The 17,362-nt window shown below is 36.1% G+C and overlaps 1 protein-coding gene across 1 annotated transcript in view; it reads left to right on the forward strand.

Annotated features, from left to right (window-relative positions):
- Positions 1 to 17,362, forward strand: part of WASL (WASP like actin nucleation promoting factor) — a 100,337-nt gene that overhangs the window by 31,471 nt on the left and 51,504 nt on the right. The window contains exon 2 of the mRNA XM_074193797.1: positions 16,063 to 16,197. Within this exon, the coding sequence (XP_074049898.1) occupies positions 16,063 to 16,197 (135 nt within the window). The remainder of the gene's footprint in view (positions 1 to 16,062; positions 16,198 to 17,362) is intronic.

Below are 17,362 nucleotides of genomic sequence, written 5' to 3' on the forward strand. Positions count from 1 at the left end.
CTCATTCTTATTCAAAAGCATTAAATTATATGATAGCATTTGGGATTGTGCTAGATATTGAAGGAGAACGTGTTTTTCAAATCTAGCCCTTTATGAGCTTGTGCTCTAAAATACAATTTGATGATAAGTGCCTTTAGTTACACTAAATTACTGTTTTTGCTGTATTCGATTTTTGGGGGATTTATAAGTGTATTTTTAAAAACGAAGAACCATAGAGCTAAGCTAACATTCAAACTCCCAATTGCTTTGTAAAATTGTTGAAACCTTCATTTATTTTCATAAATGCTCCCATGTTTTATAGGGTATGGGGATTGCACCCAGCGTAAAGGTTTTTCTTTTTAGGATTCCCAAGTTGAGATGATCTCCTTTATCCATGTGACATGAGGAATCTACACAGACACACACACACACACACACACACACACACACACACACACACCCCTCACTTCCTCCCCAGTCCTAGACTCATGGAAAAACTACTTAAATCCTAGCTTTGATACACACTACTTGTGTGGCCTTCAAGGGAGTCATTCTCTTGCTTTGAGTCTTACTTTTTATAGAACCATAGATTTTAAACTAGAAGGTACCTTTAGAGGTCATCCAGCCCATTCCCTTTATTTTGTACATGAAGAAAACAGGCTTAGTTTCTTTCTCCAGAGAGGATAAGTGACTGGTAAGGAATCCCAGAGTGCTTCACATATTATCGAGAGTGAAATCTGTTCCAGTTTTCTTCAGTCACAAGTTATACTTGCCTTTATCTCTGGGAGATGGAGAGGGGGAGAGAGGCAAAACTGAATAATTTCTTAAGTTTCTTTTTAGTACTAAATCTATTGACCTATGGAAATAAATCTGAACTGTTTCCCAAATGGTGTATAATAAATGTAAGAATGTTTTCTTTTTATTAATTATGATACATTACATGGAAAGGAAAATTACATGCAAAAATATGCCTGGATTTATACATATAGATAACATTCCTAAAAATTTTGAATCAAAATTTTTTGATATTTAATGAATGATTTTAGAACAATTATAATGGTTACTTTAGATGTAAAATATGGGGAGAGGGTTAGGATTCTCATATTTAATGAATTTCTAAGGATTTTGAAACTTAAACCTTAAATGAATCCTACAAGTATCGTGTTCTCTTTTATATTCAGCATTTTTAAGGATATTGATTATCGTGTGTGTATATGTATTGTTTGCATATTGTCTCTTTCATTAGACCAAGTAGGGACCTCTTTTCAACCTTTTTTTATATCTCCAGAGTGCTTAATAAATATCTAGAGAAGGACATCTAGGTTAAATAATTCAATTTAAAGAATTGGGACTGTTTAGCCTGGTGAAGATAAAAATGCAGCACAGAGTCATGGGGACGGTGGAACATGATAGCTGTCTTCAAGGTAGTGAAGTGGGTTACACCTATTAAGTCTTTTTTATTTTGAGTTTTACAATTTTTCCTCCATCTTACTTACCCCCACACACACAGAAAGCGATTTGTCAGTCTTTACATTGTTTCCATATTGTACATTAATCCAAATTGAGTGTGATGAGAGAGAAATCATATCCTTAAAGAAGAAACATAAAGTATAAGAGATAACAAGATCAGACAATAAGATAGCAGGGTTTTTTTCCCCCCTAAATTAAAGGGAATAGTCCTTGAACTTTGTTCAAACTCCACGGCTCTTTCTCTGGATACAGCTGGTATTCTCCATTGCAGACAGCCCCAAATTGTCCCTGATTGTTGCACTGATGAAATAAGCAAGTCCATCAAGGTTGATCATCACCCCCATGTTGCTGTTGGTGTACAGTGTTTTTCTGGTTCTGCTCATCTCACTAAGCATCAGTTCATGCAGGTTCCTCCAGGCTTCCCTGAATTCCCATCCCTCCTGGTTTCTAATAGAACAGTAGTGTTCCATGACATATTTTTTATATATATATATGTATATATATATACACATATATATATATATATACATACATACATACACACACATACATATATCTCAATTTGTTCAGCCATTCCCAAATTGAAGGGCATTTACTTGATTTCCAATTCTTTGCCATCACAAATAGGGCTGCTATGAATATTTTTGTACAAGTGATGTTTTTACCCTTTTTCATGATCTCTTCAGTGTATATACACCCAGTAGTGGTATTGCTGGATCAAAGGGTATGCACATTTTTTGTTGCCCTTTGGGCATAGTGATTGGAAGACGTTTGGAGGAAAGATCTTAGACCCTGCCACACAAATCCGCATTGACAAGGAGAGATCCCAAGATACAGCTCTATGTCAGGGAAACTCTCCCTCTATCACCAGTGAAGGAGGGTAAACAGAATAATCTGGAACTTACTAGGTAGGATGTAATGGAAGGAAGCCTACCATTTGGTATCTTCCAGGATATCTGAACCAAATGTCTCTCTTGACTGCTAAAACTCTCTTGAAGTTCTAGTAAAAATAAATGTTTTCAGCACCCTCTAAATTGCAACATCATAGGGCAAAGCTCTTTTTGCCCACCCTGGTTGTAACTCTGTATTCGGAGATTGTGATTATGATAAGTCTAAGTAAATTTGAACAGTTCATGGGGAAATTTAAAAAAAATGTTATTATTTTAGTAGTTGAAGTTGATTGCTTCCAGAATTTTTTTTATTGGCAAAGTTGATATGAATGTGATTTGAAATAGCACATTCAAGAATGGATATAATAATTTGTGAAACATTTTTAGAATGAGCAGTATATTCTTGGGATCTGGTAGTATTGAAGTTTTGGGGGAGAAATTATCCAATGATTTATTTATTGAACAAATAAGGATTTAGGGATTGTTGATTGTTGAAAGAGTAATTAAAAACTAACCTAGAGGGCTCCGAAATAATAGAGTAAATCTATGAATCATTGGCTTATTAAGGCCTCAAGTATTAACAGTTATGGCTATTAAGTTTAACCATTGCCCGTAAGTATAAAATACTATCATCACCAAGTAGAAAGGCTTACTTAATAAACAGGAAAAACTAGAATCCTGCTATATTCAAGTAGAATGTTATTAAGAAGATATGAATATAGCCCCCAGTAAATTTCATTATAATCAATAAACAACTTCCCTTCTCTATTTAGATTTAGTCCAAATCTTGCAGGGAACAGGAAGTAGAAAGGAAATAAATATTTCTGTAACTGTTGTTTTATGACCAATAGCGTTTGTCTCTCACATTGCAGAATGCTTCAGTTCTTGAGACAAATTGACAAAGTGGTTAAGGATGGGGTCTGCTATGAAATAACACTTGGAAGAGAATATGTGTCCTTCAGATAATTCCATCATAACCAAAGCAGACATTTGTGCTGGTAGTTGTTGATATTCTCATAATCTTTCTTTTTTATATGGTAGTAAGTGCTTTTGTATTTTACTTGCTTTTGGATTTCTTTATTAATCTTAACTCTAATACCTTTAACTAAAGCATTGACCTCTTATAGAACCACTTCTTCCAGTTCAGCTGTTTTCTCCATGTTTGTTTTCTTTAGGACCATTTGATTTTCTTAAATGATATCTAGGACTGTGAAGAATGTGGTAACTGCACTGTCTTTAAAAGTGAAAAGATTTATTTAAAAAAAAACCTTTAGGGGGCAACTAGGTGGCACAGTGGATAAAGCACTGGCCCTGACACTTAATAATTACCTAGCTGTGTGGCCTTGGGCAAGCCACTTAACCCCATTTGCCTTGCAAAAACCTAAAAAAAAAAACTTTATAGATTCTTTTCGTGGATGTGTGTATGTGAATTTTATTAGATGCTATTTTTTTTTCTTTTTAGGTTTTTGCAAGGCAAATGGGGTTAAGTGGCTTGCCCAAGGCCACACAGCTAGGTAATTATTAAGTGTCTGAGACCGGATTTGAACCCAGGTACTCCTGACTTCAAGGCCAGTGCTTTATCCACTACGCCACCTAGCTACCCCAAGATGCTATTTTTCATAGTCCTCCACTGTCCTTCTCCAAAAGAGTTTATGAAAAAGATCATATTCCAAACTATCTTTGGCTGATCTGTCTCTTTCCATTTGACCAAAAGAAAAAATCCAGTGTATATCAACTGTGACAGATTTTAGATTCTTTTGATCTCTAAGACAATTTGTATTACTTCAATTTCAAAATTATTATAAGCAGCATTGGTTTCTTTTCCTTCATTTCTCATTTCCCAGATTCAATAACCTGTTTTAATATGGCAAGCTGCCATCTTTAATTTAATTACAAGCTCTCATGGGTTCAATTATCATCTCCATGCAGATGATTTCCAGTTTTTTATATCTACCTCTTAAGTTCTCTCCTGAGCTCCAGTGTTCTCTATCAGTAGCCTTTTGAACATCTCCAACTGTCCTGGAGGTATTCCAATCTCAGTGTATCTTAAAACAAATAATGATTTTTGGCCCCAAATTCTCTCCTCTTCCAAACTTACATATGACTGTCAAGACCTTGGTATCTTTTCAGTCTTCCCCAGTCTCACAATTTTGTTTTTTCTCCATTTCCTTTCTTTTATTCCACATATTCATTCTGTTACCAAGTCTTGTAGTTTTTTAACCTTTCCATCTTCCCTAGATGTCCCTGTCTTTCCACCCACAGCCACTAGGATGGTACTAGTTTCAGTGACTTCCTGGGTGGGCTCCCTGCCTTAAGCCCTTCCCCTCTCCACTTCATCCTCCTCACAATTCGGCAGGTCCTCTCTTTAACAGGGCCCTGACCTCCTGACATGGCCCCTTTGATCTTTGTCCTCACATATATCTCTGGCTTTCTTGCTTCCCTTCAAGACTTGACTCAGATTCCATCTTCTAAAGTAGAGTCCTGTCCTAGTTCTCCTCTCCCCACTGACCCTCAGAGATACTCCCCTTTCTACTCTGTCTGTCCTGTATGGTTATGGTTGTCTACATGTTGACAACTCCATTAGAATGTCAGCTCTTTTTTTTTTTAATTTTTCTGTGGGCCTTTATTATTTTTTAATTGCTATTTTATTTTAGCTTTCAATTACATTTTTTTTTTGCAAGGCAATGGGGTTAAGTGGCTTGCCCAAGGCCACACAACTAGGTAATTATTAAGTGTCTGAGGTCACATTTGAACTCAGATCCTCCTCACTCCAGGGCCAATGCTCTATCTACTGCGCCACCTAGCTGCCCCTCCAGTTACATATTATGAAAGTTTTTCATCCTTCATCCACATGCATATGCATTTTTAAGTTGCATAATTTCCTTTTTCCCCTCCCTTCCTACCCCCCTCCGCTCAGCAGCGAAACAGTCTGCTGAACATTGTACATACACTAACACGTTTGATTAGTCATTTTCTGTAAGAGGAATTAGGATTAAGGGAAAAGAAAGAAAACCATGAGAAAGAAAAACAGAAAAAAGTGAATGTAATGTCCATTCAACTTCTGTAAGGGTTTTTTGTTTTGTTTTGTTTTTCTTCATCTGAATGTTGTCCATAGTTGATCTCCCTAGGTCTGCCCTAGTTCTCTGCTGAGAGGAGCTGCAACTGTCAATATTAAATAGTTCACAGATGTTGTTGTCAATGTGCAAAATGTTCCCTTCACTCAGCATCAGATGGCATAAGTCATTCCTTGCTTTTCTAGAGTCCCGCCATTTATGGTTTCTTATAGAACAGTAGTATTCCATAACATTCATGTACCATAACTTATTCAATTCCTCAATTGAAGGGCATCCCCTCAATTTCCAATTCTTTGCCACTACAAAAAGAGCTGCTACAAATATTTTGGAACATGTGGAATTTTCCCATTTTTTTATGATTGCTTCTGATTATAGGCCTAGAATTGGAATTGCTGGATCAAAGGTTATCATCAGTTTTATTGCTCTTCGGACATAGTTCCATATTGATCTCCAGCATGGTTGGATCAGTTCACAACTCCACAAACAATGCTTTAATGCCCCAATCCTCCCACAACCTCTCCAAAATTGGAGAGTTTGTTTTAATTTTCATTTCTCTAATCAGTAATGATTTGGAGCATTTTTTCACATGATCAACATGTTAAATATATATATGATATATAGTAGAATGTCAACTTTTTAGGGCATTAAGCCCAATGCCTACCACCCAGGAATCAATGTTGGTTTGTGTTTGATGATTAATTTTTGACTGCAAATTAAGTTACACTGTAACCACAGAAGAATAGAAAAGACTATAGACAGGGAATTAGGAAAAAAGCCATGTAAAGTATGTTTCTAAAGAAAAGAGGATTGATTTTTTTTTAAGAAGATAGTTCTTGGGACGACAGTGAAGAATATCTATTAACCCCTTGTGAACTCAATAATTTTCTTCAAGAGTTTGAAGAAAGTGCTGCCTCTCCCCACCCCCTAATCCCAGCATTGAATGTACTAACCTGTAGTGAACTACATCTAAGAGAATATATTAAATTTCTTGACATCAGGAATTCTATGTATTCCCCACATGGCATATAGATGCCTGACCCATAGTGCTCTTTTTTTTTTTTTTTTTTTAAGATTTTTGCAAGGCAAATGGGGTTAAGTGGCTTGCCCAAGGCCACACAGCTAGGTAATTATTAAGTGTCTGAGGCCCTATTTGAACCCAGTACTCCTGACTCCAGGACCGGTGCTCTATCCACTGCACCACCTAGCTGCCCCATATAGTGCTCTTTTACTAGATTCTTAGCAAACAGACAACACTTGCACAAGCTGGACAAGTATGAATATAATGTGGTCTGCTTCATTGAAGGGAATATTCACATCAGTAAACATAAATTTCTTTCAGTATTTGAGTGTGTCATTATACCTGCTCTCTACAGCTCACATTAAATGCGGATTTTCCTGAAGGAAGTTTGAAAGATAGGTGCTCTCATTTAACTGTGACTTTGACCTAACAATGATTAACAATTTTAGTTGACATATTAAGAACATAAACAGATTTTTTACAAAATTTGAGAAGTTGTCTTTCTGTTTATGGTATTTACATTCTGTTGGAAGACTACCTTAACATAGATTAGTCAGTGTATCATAATTTGAAGAGGGAAAGAACATTAACTAAATATTAGACTCAGCAGGAGTTTCCTTAGAAGTATTATCATCTGAATTAATCCTTAAAGGAAATTATTCTAAAAGACAAAAGTGAATTCCAAGCTTGTGAGACAGCTTGTTGAAAGGCAGGAAATGGAATGCTGAGTTGAAGGCTCTTTACCAAGGATTTTAAATGTCAAGCTGAGGAATTTAAATAGCCTCTTGGAGGCAGTAGGATGCCACTAAAATTTTTTGCACAGGGGAACAACATGGCCAGAATTTTATTTTAGGAAGATTATTTCATAGGCAGTGGTGGAAGATGTATTGGAGAGTGATGAAACTAAAAGTAGGGAGATCAATTAGGAGGCTTTTGAAATAAGGCAAGTTAGAGTTGACAGGGTCCTTAAGTAGGGTGGTATTAGTAGTAATGTAAGTGGGGGAGTGCATTCAAGAGTGATTGTAGTGGTAAATTGACAACTAAATATGAAGGAGGGAAAAAGCTAGAAGATGAATTTGATATTTCAAACCTGATTGATTGACAGGAAGATGGTACCCTCAACAAAAATATGGAAATTTAAGAGAGTAGGGAAAGTTGGGGGAAGATAGTTTTCCTTTTTGTTGTTGTTGTTGTTTTTTTACAAGGTAGTGGGGTTAAGTAATTTGCCCAAGGTCACACAGCTAGGTAATTATTTGTGTGTGACAGATTTGAATTCAGGTCCTCCTGACTCCAGGGCTGGTGCTCTATCCACTGTGCCACCTAGCTGCCCCTAGAGTTCTAATTTGAACATGTTGAGCTTGAGTTATGCAGAACAAGATGGGGATGTCTGACAGATGGAAACTAGAAATCAGGAGATTTTAAGTTGCATTTATAGATTGGACGATTTTAATTATGATATCAGAGTTTTCATCTTGTACCCTCATTCTCTGTTACACTATTATGAGTTGCCCAGTCTTGTCAATTCTATCGTCACAACATCAGAATTCAGGCATCCATCCCCCTTTTCTCAACTCACATGACTATCACCCTGTTTAGATCCTTATCTTACCTTTTATCTAGCTTATTGAAATAACTTTCTAAGTTGGTTGGCCTACCTCATGTTTTCCCCTTTTCTGATCCATTGGCCACACACAGCTGCTAAAGTGATAGCCCTTACATGTCACTCTCTTACTCTGTAAACTCCAGTAATTCCCTAATGCCTGTAGGATAAAATGTAAAGACCTTTGTTTGACTTTTAAAGCCCTTTACTATGGGATCCAGCTTTTCCACTTATTCCTTCAAAACACCATTTCAAAGGGGCATTTAGTTGGTGCAGTGGATAGACCACAGCCCCAAGTTCAAATCTTGCTTCAGACACTTTAATAATTGCCTAGCTGTGTCACCTTGAGTAAGTCACTTAAACCCATTGCCTCAAATAAATAAAAAAAAATTTAAAACACAGCATTCCACTCTCATCTTTATGTATTTGCATTGGCTACTGCTTCTGCCTAGAATGTACTCCTCTAATCTGAGAATCCCTCATTTTCCCTAAGATTCAGCTCAAGTATCACCTTCTATACAAAGGCTTTTCATATCCCAAATTTTAGAGCAGAATATAATCTGAATATTATTGGGGGCATAGGTGTTGTTTCTCTTGATTAAAAAACAATCTTTCTTGAGGGCAGGGACCATTTCATTTTTTGTCTTTGTATTACCTTGCTCTTAGCACAATACCTAGCAGAGAGTGGCATTTAATAAATACCTATGGAATGATTTTTAAAAATACAAATTTTAAAATTTGTTCATATCTGGAAAGAAATGATTTAATTCTGCATGATGTTTAGTAATAAGTACTCATGGCTAACATCTAAGGTTATAAGGGTAGTGGTTTATACATTTTAAGATTTGGACAATGTGTGCATGTGTGTGTATGTTTTTCTCCATGTAGGGGTAGAGTGGTGTGTGTGTGTGTGTGTGTGTGTGTGTGTGTGTGTGTCTCCTTTCTGTTTCAATTTTTTTCTAAGTTTAAAAATTTCTGTTTCTAGAAAATGATAGTGTTGGATTACATGGTCCCTTCCAGTTCAAATATTACAAGACCTGTTTATATGCTTTTCTGATCTTATGTTTTAGAGATACTAGAAAATAGCTTTAAAATATTTAAATATAACAATAAATATAACATAAATAATAAATATAATAAATTTAAAATCCTTTATTTTTATAAGGTTGAGAGACAAACATAGTATAATAGAACATTTGACCTTAGTCACTGTATTTGGTTTTAGTTCAAATTGTGTTACTACCTAGTTGTGTGACCCTAGGGACTTTCTGACTTTATTTACTTATGAGATGTGAAAGTATTAGAGAAATTAAGAATTTGAAGGCTATGACTATTTCTCTTTTATCTTTCTATCCCGATCCTTACACAATGTCTAATATTAGTGTACCTAAAAATACTTTTTTGTATTAAATCCACCTTGTATTTTCCAGCCCTTTGTTTTGGAGATTCTATAATTTGAAAACTACAAATATGCCCATATTTTGTGTACATCTTATATCAGAGCACTTTGCATTTTTCATGTCCTATATCCCTGACTCTCAGGGTTGAGGTTTGACTTCCATCTCCCTCCTCCCCACTTCTGAATCTGCTGTCTTAGAGGTCAGCAGTGCTCATTTGACTCTGGCATCCCTCTCCCACTGTATTCCCCCCCCCCCCCCCCAGCCACCACCAGTCAACTTATATCTTGCCACTGAACTCTGGAGAAGAGAGTGAAGCTAATGACTTTGATCCCCTCTGCCTCACTAAACTCATTAAACATGTAAGAGAATCTATGATCCTCCTGATTTCAGTGGTCCTCCATGAAAAAGATGGACAAATTACAACATTCTCCATTTATTTAAGTGAAAACATGGGAATATGACTCTTCAGTCATGTGTCCTATAAGTTCCCTAATTGTATTGGCTTCTGTTTTTTGGTGAACAAGGTTCCAAATAATCTCCTAGGTTATTAAAAACATTCAAGTATCTTTTTGAAATAAGATTATAGAATAGACTTTAAAGTAAAGAAAATCAGCTAACAACTTAACATTGATGTGTAGGTCATTGGATATACAAAAATAGTCCCTACCTTTAAGGAACTTAAGAATCTACTCATGTGACACTATGTATAAGTAAATAAATATAGAGTAATTTTAAAAGGAAGAGAACACTATCAGTTTAGGGTAGAGGAATCAGGAAAGGCTTTATGGAGAAGACGGGATGGGAGCTGAACCTTGAAGGTAACTTGAAATTCTCAGAGATATAAATGAAGAGGTTCTGTGACTACATTCCAGGGATGGGGACTAGACTGGGCAAAGGCCTAGAAATTGAGCAGGGGGGAGTATTTTGAATTCTGAGAACAAGTAGAGGAACATATAGTGGAATATAGAATTTGTGAAAAAGTAATGTAAAATAATTCTGGAAAGTATGTATTGTGGGAATTAAAGTAGGGGGACCATTAAATATTGAAATGGGAGTTTGTATTTTTATCTAGAGATTAGAAGAAAAACCATCTAAGATTCTTCAGCAGAGGAATAATATCAAAGTAAGGAACTTTAATAGGGGTGCATTATGGATGCTGAATTTAATAAGGGAGTGACTAGAAACTGAAAAACAAATTAGAAAATTATTGGGGGCAGCTAGGTGGCGTAGTGGATAAAGCACCAGCCCTGGAGTTAGGAGTATCTGGGTTTAAATCTGGTCTCAGACACTTAATAATTACCTAGCTGTGTGGCCTTTGGGCAAGCCACTTAACCTCGTCTGCCTTGCAAAAACCTAAAAAAAAAATTATTGCAATAATTCAGGTGAGAAACTAGGATACTGACCTTTTTGAGTGGAGGGGATGGAAGTAGACCTTTACATCTCACTGGATGTGGTCAGATGAGGGAGATAGAAGAGCCAGAGGTGACTTCAAGATGCAAACCTGGATGACTGGCAGGATTTTATTCTCAATTTTTTTTTAAAGGGGGGAAAGTTTGGAAGAGAAATGATTTTGGAAGGATAGATGAGCTTAACTTTTGTTAAGCTGAATATGAGATGTTAATGTGACTTTCAGAAGAGAGATTAGGGTTAATTATAGTATAGAGTTAGCCAAATAGAAATGATAATTGAATCCATGGAAACTGAGGAGATGCCTAAAATTGAGGGAAAAGTTTCAGGATAGAAACTTGCTTAATGATTGTTAAGATGAACCGTAATTCAGTAAAGGAGACAGGAATAGACTATTGGGAAAATGGGGGCCGGGGGCAGTGTATACAGCATGAGTCTGACAGTGGGAAAGACTTGAGTTGAAATCCTGATTCAGACACTTAACCAGCTACATGACTGTAGACAAATCACTTAATGTCTCTCAGCCTCATTTTCTTCATTTATAAAATGGTGTTAATCATTGTACCTACCTTGGGACTTAACTTAGCTAAAGCTCTTTGTAAACCTTAAAATATTTATATATCAGCTGTTATGACTGTTCAGTCTCTAAAATGGTCACATTGAATGAAAGCTGTGAAAGGTTTTTGGATTTAACAATGAAGAAATGATTGGTAACCATAGAGAAAACAGTTTCAGTTGTGACAGAGGTAAGGGATGAATGGAAGATGAGAAAATTAAATTAATGAGTGCAGATCCTTTCTGAGAGTTTGTCTTGTAAAAGAGTGAAGTGATATAGGTCAGAGCCAAGATGGTAGGGTAAAATGAGGGTCTTTTGAGGCTCAGACAACTGGGAAAGAGCTAGTAGATAAGGAATAATTAAAGAGGGGAGAGGGAAATGACTGAATGGACAGTTTCTCAGAGGATATGAGATATGATCAAGAAAATAGGTCATAGTAAGAAACCATTACTTTTTTCTGGGATTGGAGCTAAAGAGAGTGAATGGGACATGACGAAATGTTTTAAGGTATAGTCTTTCAGCCTCTACATTTCTTAATCAGTGAGGATGGAGGATTCTTTGCTGAGAGGAAGGGATAGAGATTAAAAGAGAAAATTTGAAATAGCATCTCTGGAAAGTGTGGATGAGTTAATGAAGGAGAAACAAAAGGATTATCTTGTACCTACCAATAAAGACCCATTTGACATTAGAGAACATAAATTTTTGGTGGATTCATTTGTCATGGTTTGCCTAAATTCCTCCAGCTGCATTCAGTAATATACAAGTAAGAGGAAAGAAAACATATGGAGGGGAGCAGTAGTTCAGGTTTTAAATAATTTAAGTATTGAATTAGTTTATTTCTTATGGAGTAGTTTTTAAAAGTAAAAGGAGGTGGTAGAGGAAGTAATCATCATAGAATTCTGAAATTGGAAAGGGTCTGAGAGGTTATTTTGTTTAGGAATCTCCTTTAATTATTCGGAACAGAATGGCAGATAAAGAATTCATTATAAATTATATTGCTTTGAATTAATCTATCTCTTTTCATTCATTAACTGATTGTGAACAACATCAGCATTTGCATTTTAATCAGACATGAACATTTTCTTTTGCTAACTTATTGAATGCTTTGGGTATGTTTTTCTTTACCTGTAAGATCTGGCTTGAATATCTCTAAACTTGAACACAAAAACCAAGCCTCTTACCTTTAGTATTGGGAAAGCAGCCTTTACAGGTTGAAATGTTTAAAGGGAAATGGCATTGTGTAATTATAAGTAAGGTTCATTTTAGGTTAGCTTGTGTGTTATTAAATCTTGTTTTGTTTTTTTAATAACCAAGAAGCATGATAAAAGGATACTCTTTATTATACTCTACTGGGATAGTTGACCCAATATTTCTTTTCCCTTTGTGCTTTTAAAACTATATTCTTTCAACCATATACTTAGCAGTATATAAAAAAGAATTAAAATTATGTATCCTTGCTCCATATTTATTCTTGAGACAGCCTAATGAAATCCAGATAAATCTGGTACTAAAATTGATTTCTGAGAGACCCGGCTAAGATGGTAGAATATCTAAAAAAATCCAGTCAAACTCTCACCTATAATTATACAAAGATCTAGAAAATGTATGGGACCAAATTCTCATCTGAATGTCCAAGATAAAGCCCCTGTGAGTCATTTTACCAGTCTAGTTTGACAAAAGGAAACAGGGAGAGCTCTTTAAAAAAAAAGGCACTGGGGTCTGGTCAGTAGCATGCTGCATAGATCAGCGTGCCAAGGGTCACTTGGATATTTATATCACCATTCAAGGGCTATACTTAATCAAACATTTAATTAATTCAGCCCTAAAAACTCCTAAATTTATTGAATTGAATTCCACCTGCAGCAATTCCAGACCAATACAAAGGATCCTTGTCCCTAATCTAGAGCATCCCAATGTGGGGAAAGGATTTATTCTGGGGCAAGAGGTCCCAGATCTACCTAAGGGACCTAAATCGTGTAGGGTGCAGGAACAAGGTGCCAGCTGGCAGCTTTATCATTCACTCAATAGTATTCAGGGTGGACAGGGTTTCCTATTCTTCTGGTCACCAGGCCAGTATGAAACCTGCTGAAGAATTCTACACCAAGGAAGGTTATAGTTCTGTCCCTCTCAAACAGCAGATCTTTCCAGGTGACTGGTAACGTTGCCAGAAAAAAATGTGTTTGGCTAAAGATTTCAGGTGCTCTAGGAAAGAATTCATTTAAGATATCAATTCTGACCCAGAAGAATTTAGGGATTAGAAAAAGGTTTATTATTTAGGTATTGTGTGGTTAGCAGAAGCTAGAGAAAAGATTAGAAGCAGTAGACACCATAAGAGGATAAGCAATAAAGAAAGGTATAGGAGCACTCCAGGGAGTGGGTTGGCCTCCCAAATGAAGAGAAGCAACTCAACTGAGTAGAGGGTGAGGTTTTAAAGGGGCTGGAAGATGAGGTAATTAGTCCTGTATTGATGGGGGGGGGGGGGGCAGTAACTCTAGGAGCAGATATGAGATAATTAGGAATATTTGGGTGAGGGGTGGTAGCTCCGACACTTAATCCTTTCAGGCTAGAGCAGGAATGTATTGTTTTGTTGATTGGAGCTTGTCTTGTGCCTGGGGGAAGGGACTTACAGAGTCCCTTGTCTGTAATATTGGAGTCTAGCCAAAGTTTGCTCTGTAAATCCTTTAGGGGCAAATCCATAAACTTGTTTCTCAGACTCAAACCCAAATCAGAAAGTTTCAAAACTTAGACTGGGAGATACAATCTGACATTGCTTTGGATCAGATCACTTTGGGAACCCTGAAAAATATAACACCCAGTATTTCAAGAAAGCAGTAGGATCCAAGAGGACAAGAGCTCAGTCCAGATATTCTTTCTAGTTGTAAACTAACAACATAAAATCCAAATGTAGGAAGAAGATAGATAGAATAAACAAAAAAGGAATCTCACCATAAAAGCTATTATAGTGACAGTAACACCTAAAATATTAATCTAGAAGAAGAGAATGACTCTAGAATGTTCACATGCAAAACTTGAAATACATAGCCCATGTACAAATTCACTCAGAATTCTTGGAATAGATGAAACAGTAGATGAAAAAAGAGTTTAAAAATGAAATGAGTATATTAAAGGGGAACAAATGGCATAGACATGAGAGCAATGCAAGGAAAAATTGAAAATGGAATTAACTTCATTCAAGAATGCCCAAGAAATAACCTCCTTAAAAAAAAAGAAACAAATTAGAAACAATAAAAAAAGAAAGGATTTTTTTTTTAATACAAGCAACTGTTCCAGAAACAGAACATAGTGAGCTAATTTAAGAATAATTGTACTACTTGGAAGCCATGATATTATGAAAGATCATCCAGATCCCTGAGGAACAGAGGACAAGGGGAAGAAATAGAAAGACTCTACAGATCACATCCTTACAAACAACCCCCAAACTTCCAAATATAAACTTTCAGGAACATTATAGCCAAAAATCAAGATTTACAGATCAAAGAAAAATACTATAGGCATTGAAAAAGAAAGAATTCAAGTATCAAAGAACCACATTTAGAATCATATAAGATTTAGTAGCCATAATATCATCAAGGAATGAAGAACTTGGAGTATGTGATTATCTTGAAGGCAAATCCAAAAATAACCTACCTAGTAAAAACTCATAATCCCTCAGAGAAAAACAATAGACCTTTAATTAAATAGAGAGCTATTGGTCACAAAACCAGAGCTGGGTAGAAACTTGGAAATACAGATATAAGAGTCAAGGGAAACATAAGGTGAACATGAAGAAGCAGTCATACGTGGTTATAAAAGGGTAAACTGCATTCCAATTTGGAGAGAGGATATATGTGTCCCCTTTGAACCTGATGAGAATACTCTTGTTCTGTTAAAAATAATGAAAGGGATAATTTCTGAGAAACCTAGAAAGTCTTGTATGAACTAATGCAGTATGAAGTGGTCCAAGAGAACAATTTACACAGTAATGATGATACTTTTAAGACAAACAACTTTGAAAGTCTTAGAACTCTGATCAGTGCAGCAACCAATAACAATTCCAGAGAACTCATGATTGCCTTGTTTATTTTTGTTTTTGTTTTTAGGTTTTTTGCAAGGCAAATGGGGTTAAGTGGCTTGCCCAAGGCCACACAGCCAGGTAATTATTAAGTGTCTGAGACCAGATTTGAACCTAGGTACTCCTGACTCCAAGGCTGGTGCTTTATCCACTAAGACACCTAGCCACCCCTCATCATTGCCTTTTGATCAAGAAGTTACAGGTTCAGAATATAGAATGAGATTTTTTTTTTAAACATGGACAAAACATAATTTTCTTTTTTGGCTTGACTATACATATTTGTAACAAGGTTTTAATTTTTCTTACCCAATGCAGGTCAAGGGTGGGTGAGAGAGATTATATTTCCTTTTTTTTTTTGCAGGGCAGTGGTGTTAAGTGACTTGCCCAAGGTCACACAGGTAATTATTAAGTGTCTGAGGCTGAATTTGGACTCAGGTCCTCCTGACTCCAGGATTAGTGTTCTATGCACTGTGCCACTTAGCTTCCCCCAATTATGTTTCCTCTTAAGGCACACTGAAAATAAGATACAATTTTTCTCTCTTGAAATTGATAAACCATTCTTTGAAATCTAACAACTCTAATTTCTTTTTTTCTAGACTATGTCTTCAGCAGTGGTACAGTTATATGCTGCAGATCGTAATGGCATGTGGTCAAAAAAATGCTGTGGTGTAGCATGTCTTGTTAAGGACAATCCACAAAGATCTTATTTTATCAGAGTATTTGATATCAAGGTGAGATTTTTTTTTTACTTTGGGGTTGTTGGAGTTTGGTCTGATCATGAATTAATACTATGTTGGATTAGTTCTTTTAATGTTTCAGTCACAGTGTCACTGAAGAGTCACATGAAAAATATGATTTTGATTTCACCACTGAGCTAGATAGATGAACTGAACTGAGTACCTAACATGCCAAGGCACTGGTAGCCCCCGTAATCAAACTTAATGGTTGTTCCGGGTTGTTTCCTTGCTCTGTACTTGTTCTCAGTTGCCACCAAGCTTACTCTCTTTTGCTTGAAGATTTTACTACCTTGTGAATTAGTTCATTTTCCTTTTGGACCTGATTGCTTGGAAGTTCTTCCTTGTGTTAAGATGAAATCTTTTTTTTTCCTACAGCATATTCACATAATTTTTATGACTAGGATTCCATGTGTAATGGGAAATGCCAGTGAGCACCTTCCTCTCACAGTGCATATCATTAGTATCTTCTTTGTAATTTGTACTCTCTTTTTTTTTTTTAGGTTTTTGCAAGGCAATGGGGTTAAGTGGCTTGCCCAAGGCCACACAGCTAGGTATTTAGAAAGTGTCTGAGGCCAGATTTGAACTCAGGTACTCCTGACTCTAAGGCCAGTGCTTTATCCACTGTGCTACCTAGCCGTCCCATTGTAATTTTAGAGAATTGTCTATGAAAACTGAGAGGCAAGTCTTGAGCCAAGGACACATTTTCCTATCTTCAATTCTCTCTATATTAGATCATTTAATTGCCCTTTCCATGTAATTACCCTTCAGAAATTTAAAGAAAATAGTCATGACCCTAACAAGACTCTTACCAAGACATTGTACTTTGTTTAGTATCTTATCTGTACTTTATTCATTCATGAATTACAACATGATTTTTAGCCATCCTGAATATTCTGTGACTAGCGTAGTTTGTCAGTGTTCTAAATGTTGTGCTCAGATATCTTTTTTTAAAAACATTTAGTAAAAGGCGAAAGATTTATATGATCTGAGAAGAAACCAGTGTCTTTTTTTTTAATTTTAGAAAGGTTTTATTTAATTTGAGTTTTATAATTTCCCCCCCAATCTTGCTTCCCTCCCCCACCTCCCACAGAAGGCAGTTTGCTAGTCTTTACATCATTCCCATAGTATGCATTGATTTAAGTTGAATGTGATGAGAGAG

Source organism: Macrotis lagotis, chromosome 7 (genome assembly GCF_037893015.1).
Source record: "Macrotis lagotis isolate mMagLag1 chromosome 7, bilby.v1.9.chrom.fasta, whole genome shotgun sequence".
In the NCBI taxonomy this organism is placed as follows: Eukaryota; Metazoa; Chordata; class Mammalia; order Peramelemorphia; family Peramelidae; genus Macrotis; species Macrotis lagotis.